This window comes from Schistocerca nitens, chromosome 1 (assembly GCF_023898315.1).
Source record: "Schistocerca nitens isolate TAMUIC-IGC-003100 chromosome 1, iqSchNite1.1, whole genome shotgun sequence".
Classification (NCBI taxonomy): Eukaryota; Metazoa; Arthropoda; class Insecta; order Orthoptera; family Acrididae; genus Schistocerca; species Schistocerca nitens.
The window spans coordinates 91,436,258-91,455,402 of record NC_064614.1 but is presented as its reverse complement, the minus strand read 5'-3'; the positions used below and the strand labels follow the sequence as shown (position 1 = coordinate 91,455,402).

At 40.9% G+C, this 19,145-nt stretch overlaps 1 protein-coding gene across 1 annotated transcript in view; it reads right to left on the bottom strand.

The window, feature by feature from the left end:
- The window catches only part of LOC126248189 (uncharacterized), a 428,326-nt gene extending 423,655 nt beyond the window's left edge, over positions 1-4,671 (bottom strand). The window contains exon 1 of the mRNA XM_049949377.1: positions 4,662-4,671. Coding sequence (XP_049805334.1) covers positions 4,662-4,671 — 10 coding nt within the window. The remainder of the gene's footprint in view (positions 1-4,661) is intronic.
- Between the last annotated feature and the right edge of the window lie 14,474 nt (positions 4,672-19,145).

Here is a 19,145-nt window from a genome sequence, read left to right as displayed (position 1 = left end):
GAATTTTTATGTGAAATCTTTTGAAGCTTTTTAATTAAAAAGTACTTTATGAACATTCCAAATTTTTATTCCTCATATCTACATCTTTATTTCTCATTATAGTCACCTTGGTGACGAACACATTTCTCCCAACGAGTCTGTTGATACCGTCACTGCAGAATGTGTGATTTTGTTGACAGAACGTCAATCTCACCCCCGCTTGCATCGCGTCATCACTATCAAGGCGAAGTCATCTAAGGTGTTCTTTATATTTTAGAAACATTACCAGTTATGTCACACATACTGAAGCTAGTACTTCTGCTTTCTCCATTACGATCACGAACAACCCAACGTCACGCGTTACTTATGTCGATACCATCATCGCACACAGCTTTCGTTCTTATGCAGAATTCAGGTGGAGGTACGTTTTTTCAGGTTATAAACTCGATTATAGCGTGCTATTTCTCACGCACCGACATAGTTACGTTACACATCGCCATATTGGACGCTACGAGTAGGAGCCCTACCGAGCGAGGTGCACAGTGTTTATCACACTGGGCTCGCATTCGGGAGGACGGCGGTTCAAACCCGCGTCCGGCCATCCTGATTTAGGTTTCCCTTGTTTGCCTAAATCGCTTCAGCCAATGCCGGGATGGGTCCCTTGAAAGGACACGACTTCCTTCCCCATCCTTCCCTAATCCGAAGGGGCCGATGACCTTCCCCCCAAATCAAACAACCAACCATCCAACCAAGTCAGAGCCCTCTAGCGACAGAGAGTTGCAACTTGTATCAGCGAAGTGGGAAAGTCCACCGATAAATATGCGTGACATGTAATATCTCAACCAATATTGAGAACAGTATAAAAATTCTGAGGCATTACTTTTCCGCACGCCCTCATAGTACTGCGTGTTTCCCACGCCCACCAACAGAGGAAGACTGCTCGGACTCAATAGGAACCTGATAATATGAGTATTTGTAAACCAGGACAGGAGAGTTTTAGCAACGTTCCACTCAACTTTACAAACTAAAAGACACGTTCGCATTGGCAACTAGCATACTGTCGCCCTCATAAGGGATTTCAGCAATTTGTCCTGGTCACAAGGGAAACTCCCCAACTTTCTTTCTGGAGTGCTAGTTCTGCAAGGTTCGCAGGAGAGCTTCTGTAAGTTTGGAAGGTAGTAGACGAGATACTGGCAGAAGTGAAGCTGTGAGGACCGGGCGTGAGTCGTGCTTCGGTAGCTCAGATGGTATAGCACTTGCCCGCGAAAGGCAAAGGTCCCGAGTTCGAGTCTCGGTCGGACACACAGTTTTAATCTGCCAGGAAGTTTCATATCAGCGCACACTCCGCTGCAGAGTGAAAATCTCATTCTGGAAAGCAGCTTAAATCACTTAATAAAGGCAAGGCCTCCTGTCCAGATTGTATATCAGTCAGGTTGCTCTCAGAGTTTGCTGATAAAATAGCTCCATATTTAGCAATTATATACAACGACTCGCTCACAGAAAGATCCGTACCTAAAGACTGGAAAATTACTCAAGTCACACCAATAACCAAAAAGGGAAGTAGGAGTAATCCGCTGAATTACAGACCTATATCACTGAAGTCGATTTCCTGTAGGGTTTTAAAGCATATACTGTATTCGAACATTATGAAGTACCTCGAAGAAAACGATTTATTGACATATAGTCAGCACGGATTCAGAAAATATCGTTCTTGTGAAACACAACTAGCTCTTTAGACTCATGAAATAGTGAGTGCTATCGACAGGACATATCAAATCCATTCCATATTTTTAGATTTCAGAAGGCTTTCGACACCGTTCCTCACAAGCGTCTTCTAACCAAAATGCGTGCCTACGGAGTATCGCCTAAGTTGTGAGACTGGATTCGTGATTTCCTGTCAGAAAGCTCACAGTTCGTAGTAATAGACGGAAAGTCATCGAGTAAAACAGAAGTAATATCCGGCGTTCCCCAAGGAAGTGTTATAGGCCCTCTATTGTTCCCGATCTATATTAACGACATAGGAGATAATCTGAGTAGCCGTCTTAGATTGTTTGCAGATGATGCTGTCATTTTCCATCTTGTAAAGTCATCAGATGATCGAAATGACTTCCAAATGATTTAGATGAGATATCTGTATGTTGCGAAAAGTGGCAATTGACCCTGAATGAAGAAAAGTGTGAAGTTATTCACATGAGTACTAAAAGAAATCAGCTAAATTTCGATTACGCGGTAAGTCACACAAATCTGAGGGCTGTAAATTCATAGAAATACTTAGGGATTACCATTACAAATAACATAAATTGGAACGATCGCATAGATAATATTGTGGGTAGAGCAAACCAAAGACTGCGGTTCATTGGCAGAACACTTAGAAGGTGCAACAGGTCTACCAAAGAGACTCCTTACACTACGCTTGTCCGCCCCATTATGGAGTATTGTCGTGCAGTGTGGGATTTGCATCAGGTGGGACTGACGGATGACATCGAAAAAGTACGAAGAAGAGCAGCTCGTTTTGTATTATCTCGAAATAGGGGAGATAGTGTCACAGGCATGATACGTGAATTGGAGTGGCAATCATTAAAACAAAGGCGTTTTTCGTTGCGATGGGTCTTCTCATGAAATTTCAATCACCAGTTTTCTCCTCCGATTGCGAAAAACATTCTGTTGGCACGCACCTACATAGGGAGAAATGATCATCACGATAAAATAAGAGAAATCAGGGCTGCCACAGAAACGGTAGAGAGACAGCATGAAGGTGGTTCATTGAACCCTCTGCCAGGCACTTTATTGTGAATAGCAGAGTAATCACGTAGATGTAGATGTAGATGTATCGACCCTTCGTGAAACTCCCATGTTAGCACGTGGTGTAGCCTCCATGAGCGGTAATGGAGGCACTGACTCTGGCTTCCAGACGGTCGTACAAATAGCTGTCCTGAGATGTGTTATGCCACGCCTGCTCGAACTGTTCACGCAGGTTTATAAGAGTTATTGGTTAACGAGTCGTACGAGTCACTTCTTGTCCCACCTTATCACACCCTTGTTCGTTAGGGGACAAGTCCGGAGATTGTACTGGCCAGGGAGATTGCTGTACGTCTGGCGAAGCACATTGTGTTCCACGGGCAGTCTATGGTAGAGCATTATCCTGTTGGAACAACACGCCTTCCTGCTGCAAGAACGGCAAAAGGACGAGTCTAACAGCATTCTTCACTTACCGAGCGCTGGTTAGCGCCCCCTCTAGAAACACCAAAGGTGAACGAGAGTCGTAGCTTATTGCTCCCCGGCCTGGAATTTTGCCAGTGTACCCTATGAGACAGCGCTCACCTGGTCCAAGTCGTACGCGCAAATGACCATCACGACTGTCACTTGCGTGCTGACACAATCTACTTTCATCGCTGAAGACCACGGTGCCCCATTCCGTCTTCCGACACAGTTATCTGTGAAAGATATTGCTGAAGATATAATATGAGGTCTTAAGTTCATAACTGTGAAGCTGCAACGCCTCACATCCAAACAGCTGAGGTATTCCTCAGAACTCCTTCTGACAGCTTCAAGCTTTCACTTTTCATTCCCAGCAGCTAATAACTTTTTGCGGGAATTGAAAATTCTTGTTTTGCCACATCCACATCATTTGAAAAAGTATAATTCATCAGATATTAACAATCAAATAAACGAGTCCCTTAAAAAGTATTTGCAAACTAAGCAAGATGTCCTTGATCCATATAAAAGTTTTTTGTGTCTTTTACTGGACGAAATCTGAGTTAAGCCAAAAATCACATACAAGGGTAGTAGTTTACTAGGGATGGCTAGTAATTCAAAAGTTATAAAAGCAGCTTCCACTGTACAGACATTCATGACTGAAACTGTTTTGTCTAAGAACAAAGATGTAGTGGCATTAGTTCTTGTAAAAAACTTATATGATGACTTTTACCAATGAGAACAATGAATATCATAGGAATAATGAATACTTCGCCCCTAAGGGACTTCATTATGAGAGCTGCTACTGCTGAGCAATACAAACAAAAGAGTTTCTGCATCAGTGACTTGTTTATCTTGCAACTACGCGTTCAGATGGTTCCACCATCATCTTAAGGTGGAGAATAATTTCTAACCTCTTTCATTCCCCCGCAAGGCATACAAATGAATATTTCATCGATAAGGGACGACATTATGAGGGGTGTGACGTAGATCAACACGAAAACAAACCAGTTTCTACGTTAGTCATTTGTTTATTTTACCACTATGTCACAAGTGACTGACGCAGAAACTGTTTTATTTATATTGATCAACAGTCTCTGCCCTCATAATGCCGTTCCTTGTGGGCGAAACATTCATTTGTATATGTAGCAAGGCACTGAAAGAGATTAGGAATTATTATCCACCTGAAAATGATGGTGTGAACCATCATAACACGTAGTGGCAAAAGAAACAGGTGACTGACTCAGAAACTGTTTTATTTGTATCCTAAGAATACTTCATGAAATTTGTTATGATCTGTAAGTGCCATTACTGACAATAATAAAGTCAGTGTCAAGCTACATAAAACACTATGCAGTGACACAACAATTCAAGCTTACACAAGTCATCCATTTGATAGCTGTAAAAAATTTTTTCTTCTTTTTGATACAGTTCACTTACTCAAAAAACTTCGAAATAACTGGTTGAACGAAAAGAATAACACGTACCTTTAACCATCTATGTCTAATGTTTGTTGTTGTTGTGGTCTTCAGTCCAGATACTGGTTTGATGCAGCTCTCCATGCTACTTTATCGTCTACAAGCCTTTTCATCTCCCAGTACCTACTGCAACCTACATCCTTCTGGTCTCCCTCTACGATTTTTACTCTCAACGCTGCCCTCCAATACTAAATTGGTGAGCCCTTGATGCCTCAGAACTTGTCGTACCAACCGATCCATTCTTCTAGTCAAGTTGTGCCACAAATTTCTCTTCTCCCCAATTCTATTCAATACCTTGTCATTAGTTATGTGATCTACCCATCTAATCTTCAGCATTCGTCTGTAGCAACAAATTTATAACTGATGTAAATATCATAAAACAATGTAACTTCATCAAGGTCAGAATAAATATATGAGAAACAAAACCTGGCATTGTAAAGCATGATTCTGGCCTTTCTTTCAGATAGTTCAGAAAGGCAAAATGTTAGTCGTGTTGTGTCTCTGTTTAATGAGAAAACAATAGCTCCTCTACTAACATTAGTAGGGACTGATGTTGATGGCGCCAAAGAGTGGTTACAAATAATAAGTAATTGGTGGATAAGAGTTAATTTTAAGCAGCCTAGAAAGGTAGTTCATTTAAGAGATAAGTATGTTGAGCCCATCAGCTACATGGATCAAGAAAATGTCAAGTACTTGCAGTCATTCTGTATTTGCTTGCAAAATTTGGATGATATATTTGTATTCAATGTTCTTAATAACTGTGAGAAACTCAGCAGAGAAACATTTAAAACTTTATTACACACTACTGACACATTAGTTAAGCTGTTTGAGTATGTGGTTAGTGATTTAGGCCTACATAATGTAATGTTAGGAAAATGCCAGACAAATGACATATTCCTTTCCTCTCCTATTCTGCGCAGAACCTCCTCATTCCTTACCTTATCAGTCCACCTAATTTTCAACATTCGTGTATAGCACCACCTCTCAAATGTTTCGATTCTCTTATGTTCCGGTTTTCCCACAGTCCCTGTTCCACTACCATACAATGCTGTACTCCAGACGTACATTCTGAGAAATTTAGGTCGATGTTTGATACTAGGAGACTTCTCTTGGCCAGGAATGCCCTTTTTGCCGTCTGCTTTTGATGTCCTCCTTGCTCCGTCCACCATTGGCTATTTTATTGCCGAGGTAGCAGAATTTCTTAACTTCATCTACTTCGTGACCATCAATCCTGATGTTAAGTTTCTCGCTGTTCTCATTTCTACTACTTCTCATTACCTTCGTCTTTCTCCGATTTACTCTCAAACCATACTGTGTACTCATTAGACTGTTCATTCCGTTCAGCAGATCATTTAATTCTTCTTCACTTTCACTGAGGATATCAATGTCATCAGCGAATCGTATCATTGATATCCTATCACCTTGAACTTTAATTCCACTCCTGAACCTTTCTTTTATTTCCATCATCGATGTACATATTGAAGAGTAGGGGCGAAAGGCTACAGCCTTGTCTTACACCCTTTTCAATACGAGCACTTCGTTCGTGGTCATCCACTCCTATTATTCCCTCTTGGCTGTTGTACATATTGTATATGACCCGTCTCTCCCTATAACTTACCCCTACTTTTCTCAGAATTTCGAACATCTTGCACCATTTTACGTTGTGGAACGCTTTTTCCAGGCCGACAAATCCTATGAACGTGTCTTGATTTTTCTTTAGTCTTGCTTACATTATTAACCGCAACGTCAGAATTGCCTCTCTCGTGCCTTTATCTTTCCTAAAGCCGAAGAGATCGTCATCTAGCGCATCCTCAGTATCCTTTTCCATTCCTCTGTATATTATTCTTGTAAGAAACTTGGATGCATGAGCTGTTAAGCTGATTGTGCGGTAATTCTCGAATTTTTCAATTCTTGCCGACTTCGGAATTGTGTGGAGCTTTCCCTATTAAAGCGTAAAAACAGATGGCGCTGTTGTAGCTATGTCACTACGGTACCTGTTGTCGAACGTCGCTGAAACCGTTAACAATACATCTATTGTCCCCCCCCCCCCCCCACCCCCACCCCCCCAGGTGGCAGATCAAAGTCGACGTGGTATTTCCTGATGTACAACTTCCTTTCAGACAGAGTATTTGTTGACCCTTCTAGAAACATACGCTCTTCTAGGTTTAAGACTAAACTAGATTGTGATGCAGACTGCCTCTTTTGCACCATCTGCCACTGGAGTTGGCGGATAATTCCTGTGACGCTTTCGTGCTTACTAAATGAATCTGTAACGAAACGCCCCTCTCTTCTATGGATCTTCCCTGTTCTATCAGTCCTATCTGGTACGGATCTCATAGTGACGAACAATATTCAAATATTAGTTTTTTAAACTACTTTCCTTATTGATGGACTACATTTCCTCAGGATTCTTCCAATGAATCTCAGTCTGAGATCAGCCTTGCTCGCGATTAATTTTATGTGGCCGTTTCATTCCAAATCGCTCCGTACACGTACAGCTTCCAGTGGTTGTTCTGCGATTGTGTAATCACAAAATTAAGGGTATTTCTCCCTACGTATTCACAATAGGTTACTCTTGTTTATGTTGAGGACCAACTGCCACTCCCTGCATCTAGCGTCGATCCTTTGCAGGTTTCACTGCATTTCGCTTCAATTAAAATGTGCATGAATTCCTAAGGGACCAAACTGTTGAGGTCATGGGTCCCTAGACTGACACACTACTTAAACTAACTAATCTACATCTACATCTACATGATTACTCTGCAATTCACATTTAAGTGCTTGGCAGAGGGTTCATCGAACCACAATCATACTATCTCTCTACCATTCCACTCCCGAACAGCGCGCGGGAAAAACGAACACCTAAACCTTTCTGTTCGAGCTCTGATTTCTCTTATTTTATTTTGATGATCATTCCTACCTATGTAGGTTGGGCTCAACAAAATATTTTCGCATTCGGAAGCGAAAGTTGGTGACTGAAATTTCGTAAATGGATCTCGCCGCGACGAAAAACGTCTTTGCTTTAATGACTTCCATCCCAACTCGCGTATCATATCTGCCACACTCTCTCCCCTATTACGTGATAATACAGAACGAGCTGCCCTTTTTTGCACCATTTCGATGTCCTCCGTCAATCCCACCTGGTAAGGATCCCACACCGTGCAGCAATATTCTAACAGAGGACGAACGAGTGTAGTGTAAGCTGTCTCTTTAGTGGACTTGTCGCATCTTCTAAGTGTCCTGCCAATGAAACGCAATCTTTAGCTCGCCTTCCCCACAATATTATCTATGTGGTCTTTCCAACTGAAGTTGTTCGTAATTTTAACACCCAGGTACCTAGTTGAATTGACTGCCTTGAGAATTGTACTATTTATCGAGTAATCGAATTCCCACGGATTTCTTTTGGAACTCATGTGGATCACCTCACACTTTTCGTTATTTAGCGTCAACTGCCACCTGCCACACCATACAGCAATCTTTTCTAAATCGCTTTGCAACTGATACTGGTCTTCGGATGACCTTACTAGACGGTAAATTACAGCATAATCTGCGAACAACCTAAGAGAACTGCTCAGATTGTCACCCAGGTCATTTATATATATCAAGAACAGCAGAGGTCCCAGGACGCTTCCCTCGGGAACACCTGATATCACTTCAATTTCACTAGATGATTTGCCGTCTATTACTACGAACTGCGACCTTCCTGACAGGAAATCACGAATCCAGTCGCACAACTGAGACGATACCCCATAGGCCTGCAGCTTGATTAGAAGTCGCTTGTGAGGAACGGTGTCAAAAGCTTTCCGGAAATCCAGAAATACGGAATCAACTTGAGATCCCCTGTCGATAGCGGCCATTACTTCGTGCATTACTTATGCTATGAACGACACACACGCCCATGCCCGAGGGAGGACTCGAACCTCCGGCGGGAGGGGCCTTGCAGTCCGTGACGTGATGCCTTAAACCGCGCGGCCACTCAGCGCGACTCGCTACAATTCTGCAGCGTTGTGACTTCTCTGTGCACAACAGCATCATCCGCGAAAAGCCTCATGTAGCTTCCGACGTTATAAACTAGGTCATTCGTACATCTTATGAAAAGTAATTAACCTGAAACACTCCTCTGGAGCGCGGCCGAAGTTACTCTTACGTCTGAAGACTTCTCTCCATTCAGAATGACTTGCTGTGTTCTGTTTGCTAGAAAATCTTCGCTTCAGTCACACAGCTGGTCTCATATCTTATACGCTCGTATTTTGTTCATTAGAGGACAGGGAAGAACTGTATCGCATGCCTTTCGGACATCAGGAACACTGCATCTACCACGGCTCCATGTCAACTTTCTGGGTCTCGAGGACGAACTGAGAGATCTGGGTTTCACGCGATTGTTGTTCCCGAATCCCATGTTGGTTCCAACAGAGGAGATTTTTCGGCTTCCGGAAATGTCATAAAACGCGAGCATAAAACACGTTCCAGAATTCTACAATCCACTCTTAGGAGTTTGTATATGTGAGTGTGACATATGCAGGGGTTCACACAGTGAAGTACGCCTTACTGATCTTAAAAGCAAGTACCGTGAGTGAATGAAACAAGCTTCTTTCCAAGCAAGACCCACAGTGCACACCGTCGACATTTCCACAGTTGTGCAGGTATTTTCAAGCCAATATCGATGCAAGGGGTAATAAACCAAACGAAATTGACCCTGTAACGAGCCACCGAAGAGCACAGGTTCCTTACATCGAAATACTCGGAAAATATCCCTGAATAACTTCCTAAATTTTGACGGTCATGTTCTGGTACACCCCATACGAAGATATTCTTTAAATATGGTCATGGGTTCAGCTTCAATTTTCTTTATACTGTTCATTTCCGATCTGAAGAATGTTACTTTTCCTTTAGTCGGGTGGCAGCTTCAACATACTGCACACTGCACAGTATCAATGGTTTTACATTCGTACTCATTCTTAATATTATTGGAACCGGAATGGAGTGGCATTAACTTTCTTGACGTCAACATTACACGTCACAACAACAAACACGTATTCCAAATTTCAGAGACCCATCACATTGGACGTCACTGTAAATAGCACATCATGCCACCCAACTCAACAAAAACCAGCATTCTTTAGATCAGTACTCTACTGTATAAACAAAATTCGAGCCGAACTTACTACAAAATTTAAATAACAAATCATCTTAAAGACGATATCGTGCATCAATGCTTATTCCGAATATACAGTTGACATTAAATGCAAACAGAAAACCAGTCGAACAGAAACAACACACCAGTCCTCAGCAGCAGAAAAAACTAAACATGGCTCTCTGCATTTTCTCTATAACAGCTCATATCAACTCATAAAGCTGTTTAACCGAAACGAAGTGAAGTTTTTATACAAACAACAAAGCACAAAACAAAAAATTCCTTGACACCAAAACAACCAGCCCACCTTTTCTCAAATCTATTACATATAAACTTGTGGTAACTACTCCTGCTAAATAGAGCACGAAGTGGAAACTCTGTAAGCCGACACAAAGAGCACACTGACTTACTCCACTTGCTAAAAGCTAAATAAATTCAGTTTGATGCCAACCTAGCACAAAATAGTCATTCTATCAGAGACATAAAAACCAACCTCCATATCCTACACAACGTACACAAGAGGATTCCATATCCTACACAACGTACACAAGAGGATAAAGATGGACCCTTTTCGAACCATAATCATAAATCACTCCACATCATCTTAAATTTAAAAACTGACTTACAATCAATCCATATTTTTCACTATTTTTAACCTGGCGAAACTGCTATCGATCCCTCCCCCGCCCCTTCTCCTTCCAACCCAGCTGCCAAATGCCAACGTACATGTTGTTGTGGTCTTCAGTCCTGAGGCTGGTTTAATGCAGCTCTCTATGCTACTCTATCCTGTGCAAGCTTCTTCATCTCCCAGTACCTACTGCAACCTACGTCCTTCTGAATCTGCTTAGTGTATTCATCTCTTGGCCTCCCTCTACGATTTTTACGCTCCACGCTGCCCTCCAATGCTAAATTGATGATCCCTTGATGCCTCAGAACATGTCCTACCAACCGGTCCCTTCTTCTAGTCAAGTTGTGCCACAAACTTCTAATCTCCCCAATTCTATTCAGTACCTCCTCATTTGTTATGTGATCTACCCATCTAATCTTCAGCATTCTTCTGTAGCACCACATTTCGAAAGCTTCTATTCTCTTCTTGTCCAAACTATTTATCGTCCATGTTTCACTTCCATACATGGCTACGCTCCATACAAATACTTTCAGAAACGACTTCCTGACACTTAAATCTATACTCGATGTTAACAAATTTCTCTTTTTCAGAAACGCTTTCCTTAACATTGCCAGTCTACATTTTATATCCTCTCTACTTCGACCATCATCAGTTATTTTGCTCCCCAAATAGCAAAACTCCTTTACTACTTTAAGTGTCTCATTTCCTAATCTAATTCCCTCAGCATCACCCGACTTAATTCGACTACATTCCATTATCCTCGTTTTGCTTTTGTTGATGTTCATCTTATATCCTCCTTTCAAGACACTGTGCATTCCGTTCAACTGCTCTTCCAAGGCCTTTGCTGTCTCTGACAGAATTACAATATCATCGGCGAACCTCAACATTTTTATTTCTTCTCCATGGATTTTAATACCTACTCCAAATTTTTCTTTTGTTTCCTTTACTGCTTGCTCAATATACAGATTGAATAACATCGGGGACTCCCTTCCCAACCGCTGCTTCCCTGTCATGCCCTTCGACTCTTATAACTGCCATCTGGTTTCTGTACAAATTGTAAATAGCCTTTCGCTCCCTGTATTTTACCCCTGCCATCTTTAGAATTTGAAAGAGAGTATTCCAGTCAACATTGTCAAAAGATTTCTCTAAGTCTACAAACGCTTGAAACGTAGGTTTGCCTTTCCTTAATCTATTTTCTAAGATAAGTCGTAGGGTCAGTATTGCCTCACGTGTTCCGACATTTATGCGGAATCCAAACTGATCTTCCCCGAGGTCGGCTTCTATCAGTTTTTCCATTCGTCTGTAAAGAATTCGCGTTAGTATTTTGCAGCAGTGACTTATTAAACTGATAGTTTGGCAATTTTCACATCTGTCAACACCTGCTTTCTTTGGGATTGGAATTTTTATATTCTTCTTGAAGTCTGAGGGTATTTCGCCTGTCTCATATATCTTGCTCACCAGATGGTAGAGTTTTGTCAGGACTGGCTCTCCCAAGGCTGTCAGTAGCTCTAATGGAATGTTGTCTACTCCGGGGGCCTTGTTTCGACTCAGATCTTTCAGTGCTCTGTCAAACTCGTCCCGCAGTATCGTATCTCCCATTTCATCTTCATATACATCCTCATCCATTTCCATAATATTGTCCTCAAGTACATCGCCCTTGTATAGACCCTCTATATACTCCTTCCACCTTTCTGCCTTCCCTTCTTTGCTTAGAATGGGTTTCCATCTGAGCTCTTGATATTCATACAAGTAGTTCTCTTCTCTCCAAAGGTCTCTTTAATTTTCCTGTACGCAGTATCTATCTTACCCCTAGTGAGATAAGCCTCTACATCCTTAGATTTGTCCTCTAGCCATCCCTGTTTAGCCATTTTGCATTTCCTGTCAATCTCATTTCTGAGACGTTTGTATTCCCTTTTGCCTGCTTCATTTACTGCATTTTTATATTTTATCCTTTCATCAATTAATTTCAATATTTCTTCTGTTACCCAAGGATTTCTACTAGCCCCTGTCTTTTTACCTACTTGATCCTCTGCCGCCTTCACTACTTCATCCCTCAAAGCTACCCATTCTTCTTCTACTGTATTTCTTTCCCCCATTCCTGTCAATTGTTCCCTTATGCTCTCCCTGAAACTCTGTACAACCTCTGGTTTAGTCAGTTTATCCAGGTCCCGTCTTCTTAAATTCCCACCTTTTTGCAGTTTCTTCAGTTTTAATCGACAGTTCATAACCAATAGATTGTGGTCAGAGTCCACATCTGCCCCTGGAAATGTCTTACAATTTAAAACCTGGTTCCTAACTCTCTGTCTTACCATTATATAATCTATCTGATACCTTCTAGTATCTCCAGGATTCTTCCATGTATACAACTTTCTTTTATGATTCTTGAACTAAGTATTAGCTATGATTAAGTTACGCTCTGTGCAAAATTCTACCAGACGGCTTCCTCTTTCATTTCTCTCCCCCAGTCCATATTCACCCACTATGTTTCCTTCTCTCCCTTTTCCTACTCTCGAATTCCAGTCACCCATGACTATTAAATTTTCGTCTCCCTTCACTACCTGAATAATTTCTTTTATCTCATCATACATTTCATCAATTTCTTCATCATCTGCAGAGCTAGTTGGCATATAAACTTGTACAACTGTTGTAGACATGGGCTTTGTGTCTATCTTGGCCACAATAATGCGTTCACTATGCTGTTTGTAGTAGCTTACCCGCACTCCTATTTTTTTATTCAGTATTAAACCACTCCTGCATTACCCTTATTTATAACCCTGTATTCATCTGACCAGAAGTCTTGTTCCTCCTGCCACCGAACTTCACTAATTCCCACTATATCTAACTTTAACCTATCCATTTCCCTTTTTAAATTTTCTAACCTACCTGCCCGATTAAGGGATCTGACATTCCACTCTCCGATAAGTAGAACGCCAGTTTTCTTTCTCCTGATAACGACGTCCTCTTGAGTAGTCCCCGCCCAGTGATCCGAATGGGGGACTATTTTACCTCCCGAATATTTTACCCAAGAGGACGCCATCATCATTTAACCATACAGTAAAGCTGCATGCCCTCGGGAAAAATTACGGCCGTAGTTTCCCCTTGCTTTCAGCCGTTCGCAGTACCAGCACAGCAAGGCCGTATGGTTAGTGTTACAAGGCCAGATCAGTCAATCATCCAGACTGTTGCCCCTGCAACTACTGAAAAGGCTGCTGCCCCTCTTCAGGAACCACACGTTTGTCTGGCCTCTCAACAAGATACCCCTCCGTTGTGGTTGCACCTACGGTACGGCCATCTGTATCGCTGAGGCACGCAAGCCTCCCCACCAACGGCAAGGTCCATGGTTCATTAAATGAAGCCATTAAGTTCTGATGTCTAGTTCATAATCAATATACATTACGCAAAAAATTAACCTGTGAAACGTAATTTCAGTACCAAGAAACACAGATGAAATGTCGTTTGAAGTCTAGTTTAATGACTTTGTAAACATCACATGTTAATTTTCTAATAATGAATATATGTTACTTTTCTAATAAAGAACGTACACTGAAGCACCAAATAAACTGGTATAGGCATGCGTATTCAAATACAGAGATATGTAAACAGGCAGATTAAGGCGCTGCGGTCGGAAACGCCTATACAAGACGACAAGTGTCTGGTGCAGTTATTAGATCGGTTACTGCCTCTACAACGACAGGTTATCAAGATTTAGGTGAGTTTGAACGTGGTGTTATAGTCGGCGCAAGAGCGATAGGACACAGCATTTCTGAGGTGGCAATGAAGTGGAGATTGTCCCGTACGACCACTTCACGAGTTTATCGTGAATATCAGGGATCCGGTAAAACATCAAATCTCGACATCGCTGTTGGCCGGAAAAAGATCCTGCAAGAACGGGACCAACGACGACTGAAGAGAATCGTTCGACGTGACCGAAGTGCAACCCTTCGCAAATTGCTACAGATTTCAATGGTGGGTCATCAACAAGTGTCAGCGTGCGAACCATTCAACGAAATATCATAGATATGGGCTTCCGGAGCCGAAGGCCCACTCATGTAGCCTTGATGACTGCAAGACACAAAGCCTTACGTCTCGCCTGGGCCCGTCAATACCGACAGTGGACTGCCGATGACTGGTAACTTGTTGCTTGGTCGGACGAGTCTCGTTTCAGATAGTATCGAGCGGATGGACGTGTACGAGTATAGAGACAACCTTATGAACCAATGGACCCTGCATGTCAGCAGGGGACTATTCAAGCTTGTGGGGTTTCTGTAATGGTGTGGTACGAGTGCAGCTGGAGTGGTATGGGTCCTTTGATATCTCTAGATATGACTCTGACAGGTAACACGTACGAAAGGATCATGCTTGATCACCTGCATCCATTCATGTCCATTGTGCATTCTGAAAGGTGGCTACACTGAGCCACAGCGCCAGAGATCGCGCTAGAGAGTATTGTTCTGCCGCCTCCACTGGCAGTGATTATTGAGAACTCGTAGTGGGCAGTGCTTGGGGAGAGCTCGTGGTAGTCAGTGCTTGTTAAGAACTCGTAGCAGAGAGTGTTTGTTGAGATGTGCTAGTAGGGAGTGCTTGCTGAGATGTGATACTGAAAAGTTATTGTTGAGATGTGGTAATAGCGAGTCGGTGTGGAGATATATTGTAATGATTAGAGTGATTTTGGTCAATATATGAAGGTAACGAAACTTGATTCATTTTTCATTGTTTAATGTCGTAAGTAATGCTTCATTACAGGTTCAGTCAACAAAGCATCTGGCTTGTGTTCTTGGATTAGAGTGTAATTCTGGTTCTCTTGAGTAATTATGGTATTTTTATTTTCTTTAATTAATTCAGTATAAATGATATTTAAAATTTCTTGTGTTATTGAAGAAGAACCGTGCCAGATGCGTACGTTGAATCACACTTCCACACACAGAACAGTTATACTTGTGCTTTGGTTTCGTAGGTTTTATAGTTGTTGGGGACTTAATTAATTAATTGTGTTAATGAAAATTTCCATTTCATTCTTTGTTGTTGTTCTATGCAGTCAGATTGCGTAATAATACTAGTCAGGGCCAACCGTTTACGAGACTGCGTAAACGGACAGACAGCTACTGAAGCAAAAAATTAAAATTATTTGCATTCTATTTTAATTAAGCCCCCATGCACGTGGCGACCGCTGCTTCGGATCGTCCCTTGGAAATCTTCTGATTATAAAAATAGTAGACAGTAGCATTGTTGTAGTAATTTGTAGTTTAGTAATTATAGTCTATTTTGCATGTGTAGATTTGGTAATTGTCATTCTTAGAATGGTATTTTTTCTCTGAATTTGATTTGTTGTTTTGTATACGCGTTGACGATTTAGCGCGATTATTTCAATTGTTCGTTAATCGTGTTTGAGGGAAACATTTCGAGTGAATGGTATTGTTGATGATAAAGAGTCATTGTGTGTAATTTTCGTACTGTGACGAGTTTTGTATGTTTTGTAAATGATTACGCGATCAATGAAAAAGGCAAAAATGATGGATAGTCAGAATGACGAAATTGTTGACATGGCGAACTCGCCAACACAGGACAACAGTATGATGAATAATGAAGTGGAAAACAATTTAATAAGTCGGGAAAATAGTCCGGAACCATTTCAAAATTTTTCTCAGTCAGAAAATTCACAGAATACGAGATTAACGACAGAAGATTCTGAAATAATATAGAACACAAATAGCTTTACAGCTACGACGAAAGAAGTTGGTTTCGCGGGAAATGTTAGGGGCGGAAAGAATTTCGAACAAGTTAATATGGAGCAGTTGAGTGCAATATTAAATTTTCGATCTGAATTAAAAACAGAGATGGGAACAATTAAAACAGAGATAGGAACAATTAAAACTGAGATAGGAACAATTAAAACAGATAGGGGAACAATGGAATCACGGTTAGACTCACTGGGATCACAGTTGGGATCTGAATTAAAAACAGTGGGATCACAAACAGGAACAATTAAAACAGAGATGGAAACAATGGAAACACGGTTAGACTCACGAATAGGGACATGTTTCAAAAATATGAAAGATGAGTTAAAGAAAGAAATCAGAGAAGAAGTACAACCGATTTTGAATTCTCACTATAATAGATTAATTGCAGTAGAGATTAGACAAAGGGAACAAGATAGAGAACAGGAAGAAAGAGATCGCGTGATAGTACAAAAATTTTCAGAGTTAAATTTACAACGTGCACACGATAAAGAAGAAATATTTGAGAGAATCGAGGAATCCGTACCAAATGACAGATTAAATAACCTAACACAACAATATGAACAGTTAACTACCAAATGTGTCAATACTGAAACCCGAGTCGCGACACTTACGGAAGACGTAAGTAAACAGAAAAAAAAATAGGTGACTTATCGGAAAGAGTTGAGGAGATTTCAGATAAATTGACAAGTCTTAGTTTAAATGGGGATAGAGATTCAGATGATACAGCTCCATTACCATTTGCAGAAACCGAAGAGTACCAGAACATAAATAAGCATGTTGAAAATCAGGGAAAATTTAATGAACGCGTTAAAAGGGAAGTTGAGGCATTACGAAAGCAAGTCAAACAAATTGAAGGCGAAATCGTAGGGAAAGACAGCAGAAGAAATTTAGAATCACAGATAGCAGAGGGCTTTGAAGAAAATAATTTGTTTCATTTACGGGACGTAACAAGAGAGCGCCAGGCGCGCGAACTTGACAATAATCAACATTGGGACTGGGACAGACGCGGTAGGTCTTTGTCGCCACGAGGCGAAAACTTTGACTATAAGCACTTTTTGACTGTTCGGAAATTTAAGATCTTCCGCAATTCTAAAAATGACATACATCCATGTGCATGGTTAGATCAATTTATGTATGCACTCCCACCAAATTGGCCACTAAGTCACAAACTGGAATTTATGTGTGGATATTTAGAAAACGAACCGGCGACGCGGATGCGTGCACTCATTAGAGATTGTAATAATCTGAATGATTTTTATCATGCATTTCTATCGGCATATTGGTCCGAAAACACACAAGACAGAGTCAAACATAGTCTGATTATGCAGCGTAATTTTAAACAGTCTGAGTTCCGCACGCCGGCAGAATACTTTGAAGACATGATTCGAAAGAATCAGTTCTTGTCCAACCCTTATAGCCCGACTGAATTAATTCGCATTTGTTTAACTAAGCTGCCACAATCCATAAGACAAATTGCTTTAGCTGGAAGATGTAAAGACGACATTGAGACTTTTAAGACTTTGTTACAAGAACTTGAGTATGACAACGACGACGGGACTTCTTGTAACTTTTTCAGTAACAGTAATTACGATAGATTTTCCGAGAAAAGGGATAGTGATCGGAACGGGCGTTATATGGGTAATTTTGAGAATGACAGACGTAACAAACAGGACAATAGATACCAGCCTTATGACAATAACAGACGTTCTAACAGAAATTACACAGACAATTATAATAACGGTAATTCGTACCGGAATGATCAATCATACGGAAACAGTAATCGGTATCATCAAGACAGAAATTATCCATACAGTAATAGAAATTCTTACTACAGAAATAACCAGGGTAGTAGGCCTAACAGTAATTTCAGAAGTGACAGTCGAAATTATACAAGAAGTAGTTATGCAGACAGACAGGAAAACAGAAATTTTAATAACAGACACAACCAAGAATTTGCATCTAACAGACAGGAAGGACCTAATTGGCATCCTCCGCGTGACAGAAATTCAGAGAGACAAGTGGAAATAGTAGAAATTGATCCGCGAAATGACGGGAATAATCAAAGACGTGACGCAAACAATCGACCATGACTTGCAGCTTCGTCTTCTGGCAGCAATATAGACGGTTCAGAAAGTAATGACACTACAACTTTACACTACGTACGCCTGGAAGATATGAGAGACATTTTGCTAGGCGAAAAGGAAAATAATGTAGACGCATTTTTACATCCTGTTATTGAAGTATGTGTGGGTAAGAATAAGTTCACTGCAGTTTTAGATTCTGGGAGCCCATTGAACGTCATTAGTGAATCAGTTTTTCGTATATGTGAAAGAACTATTGCCTGTCCTGTGTTACCTATTTCTAAAACTACAATTCGAGGAGCGATTTCTGGAAAAAGCGTGGAAGTTAAACAACAGACCAACCTAAAGTTCATTTGTCAAGGATACGAATTTTCTGCTAATTTTATAATTGTTCCATTACTCAACACACAAATTATATTAGGTATGGAGTTTCTTAACACACATAAGGCAATTTTGAACTTTAAAGAAGGAAGTGTGAATTTGACTGTTACCGGAATGCCGAAATGTTTGAAATTTTTCGAGTGTTTAGCAAGATCTGAATCAGATACAAAATGTTTAACGTTTCTTACTTCTGATGTTTTCGTTGAGCATTATGACGACAGTGTGTTTATTCATGACAATGACAATAGATACAGAGACGCGATGGAGGATATAATTAGTAGCGAAGAATTAATTAATGAAAAGGTTAAGAAAGCTGAAGTGCCAGATGACGTTGCAAGAGAAGAGCTGCACCATATTTTGACTTCACATGCTACAGTGTTTAGTCATCACACAGGAACTATACAAGGCTTACAATATTTATTTAAAGTAAAAGAGCACACACCATTTCGCGGAAAAACGTACGCTATTCCTTTGGCTTACAGAGACAAGGTTAAGAATGAACTTCAATACATGTTAGATCAGGGCATTATT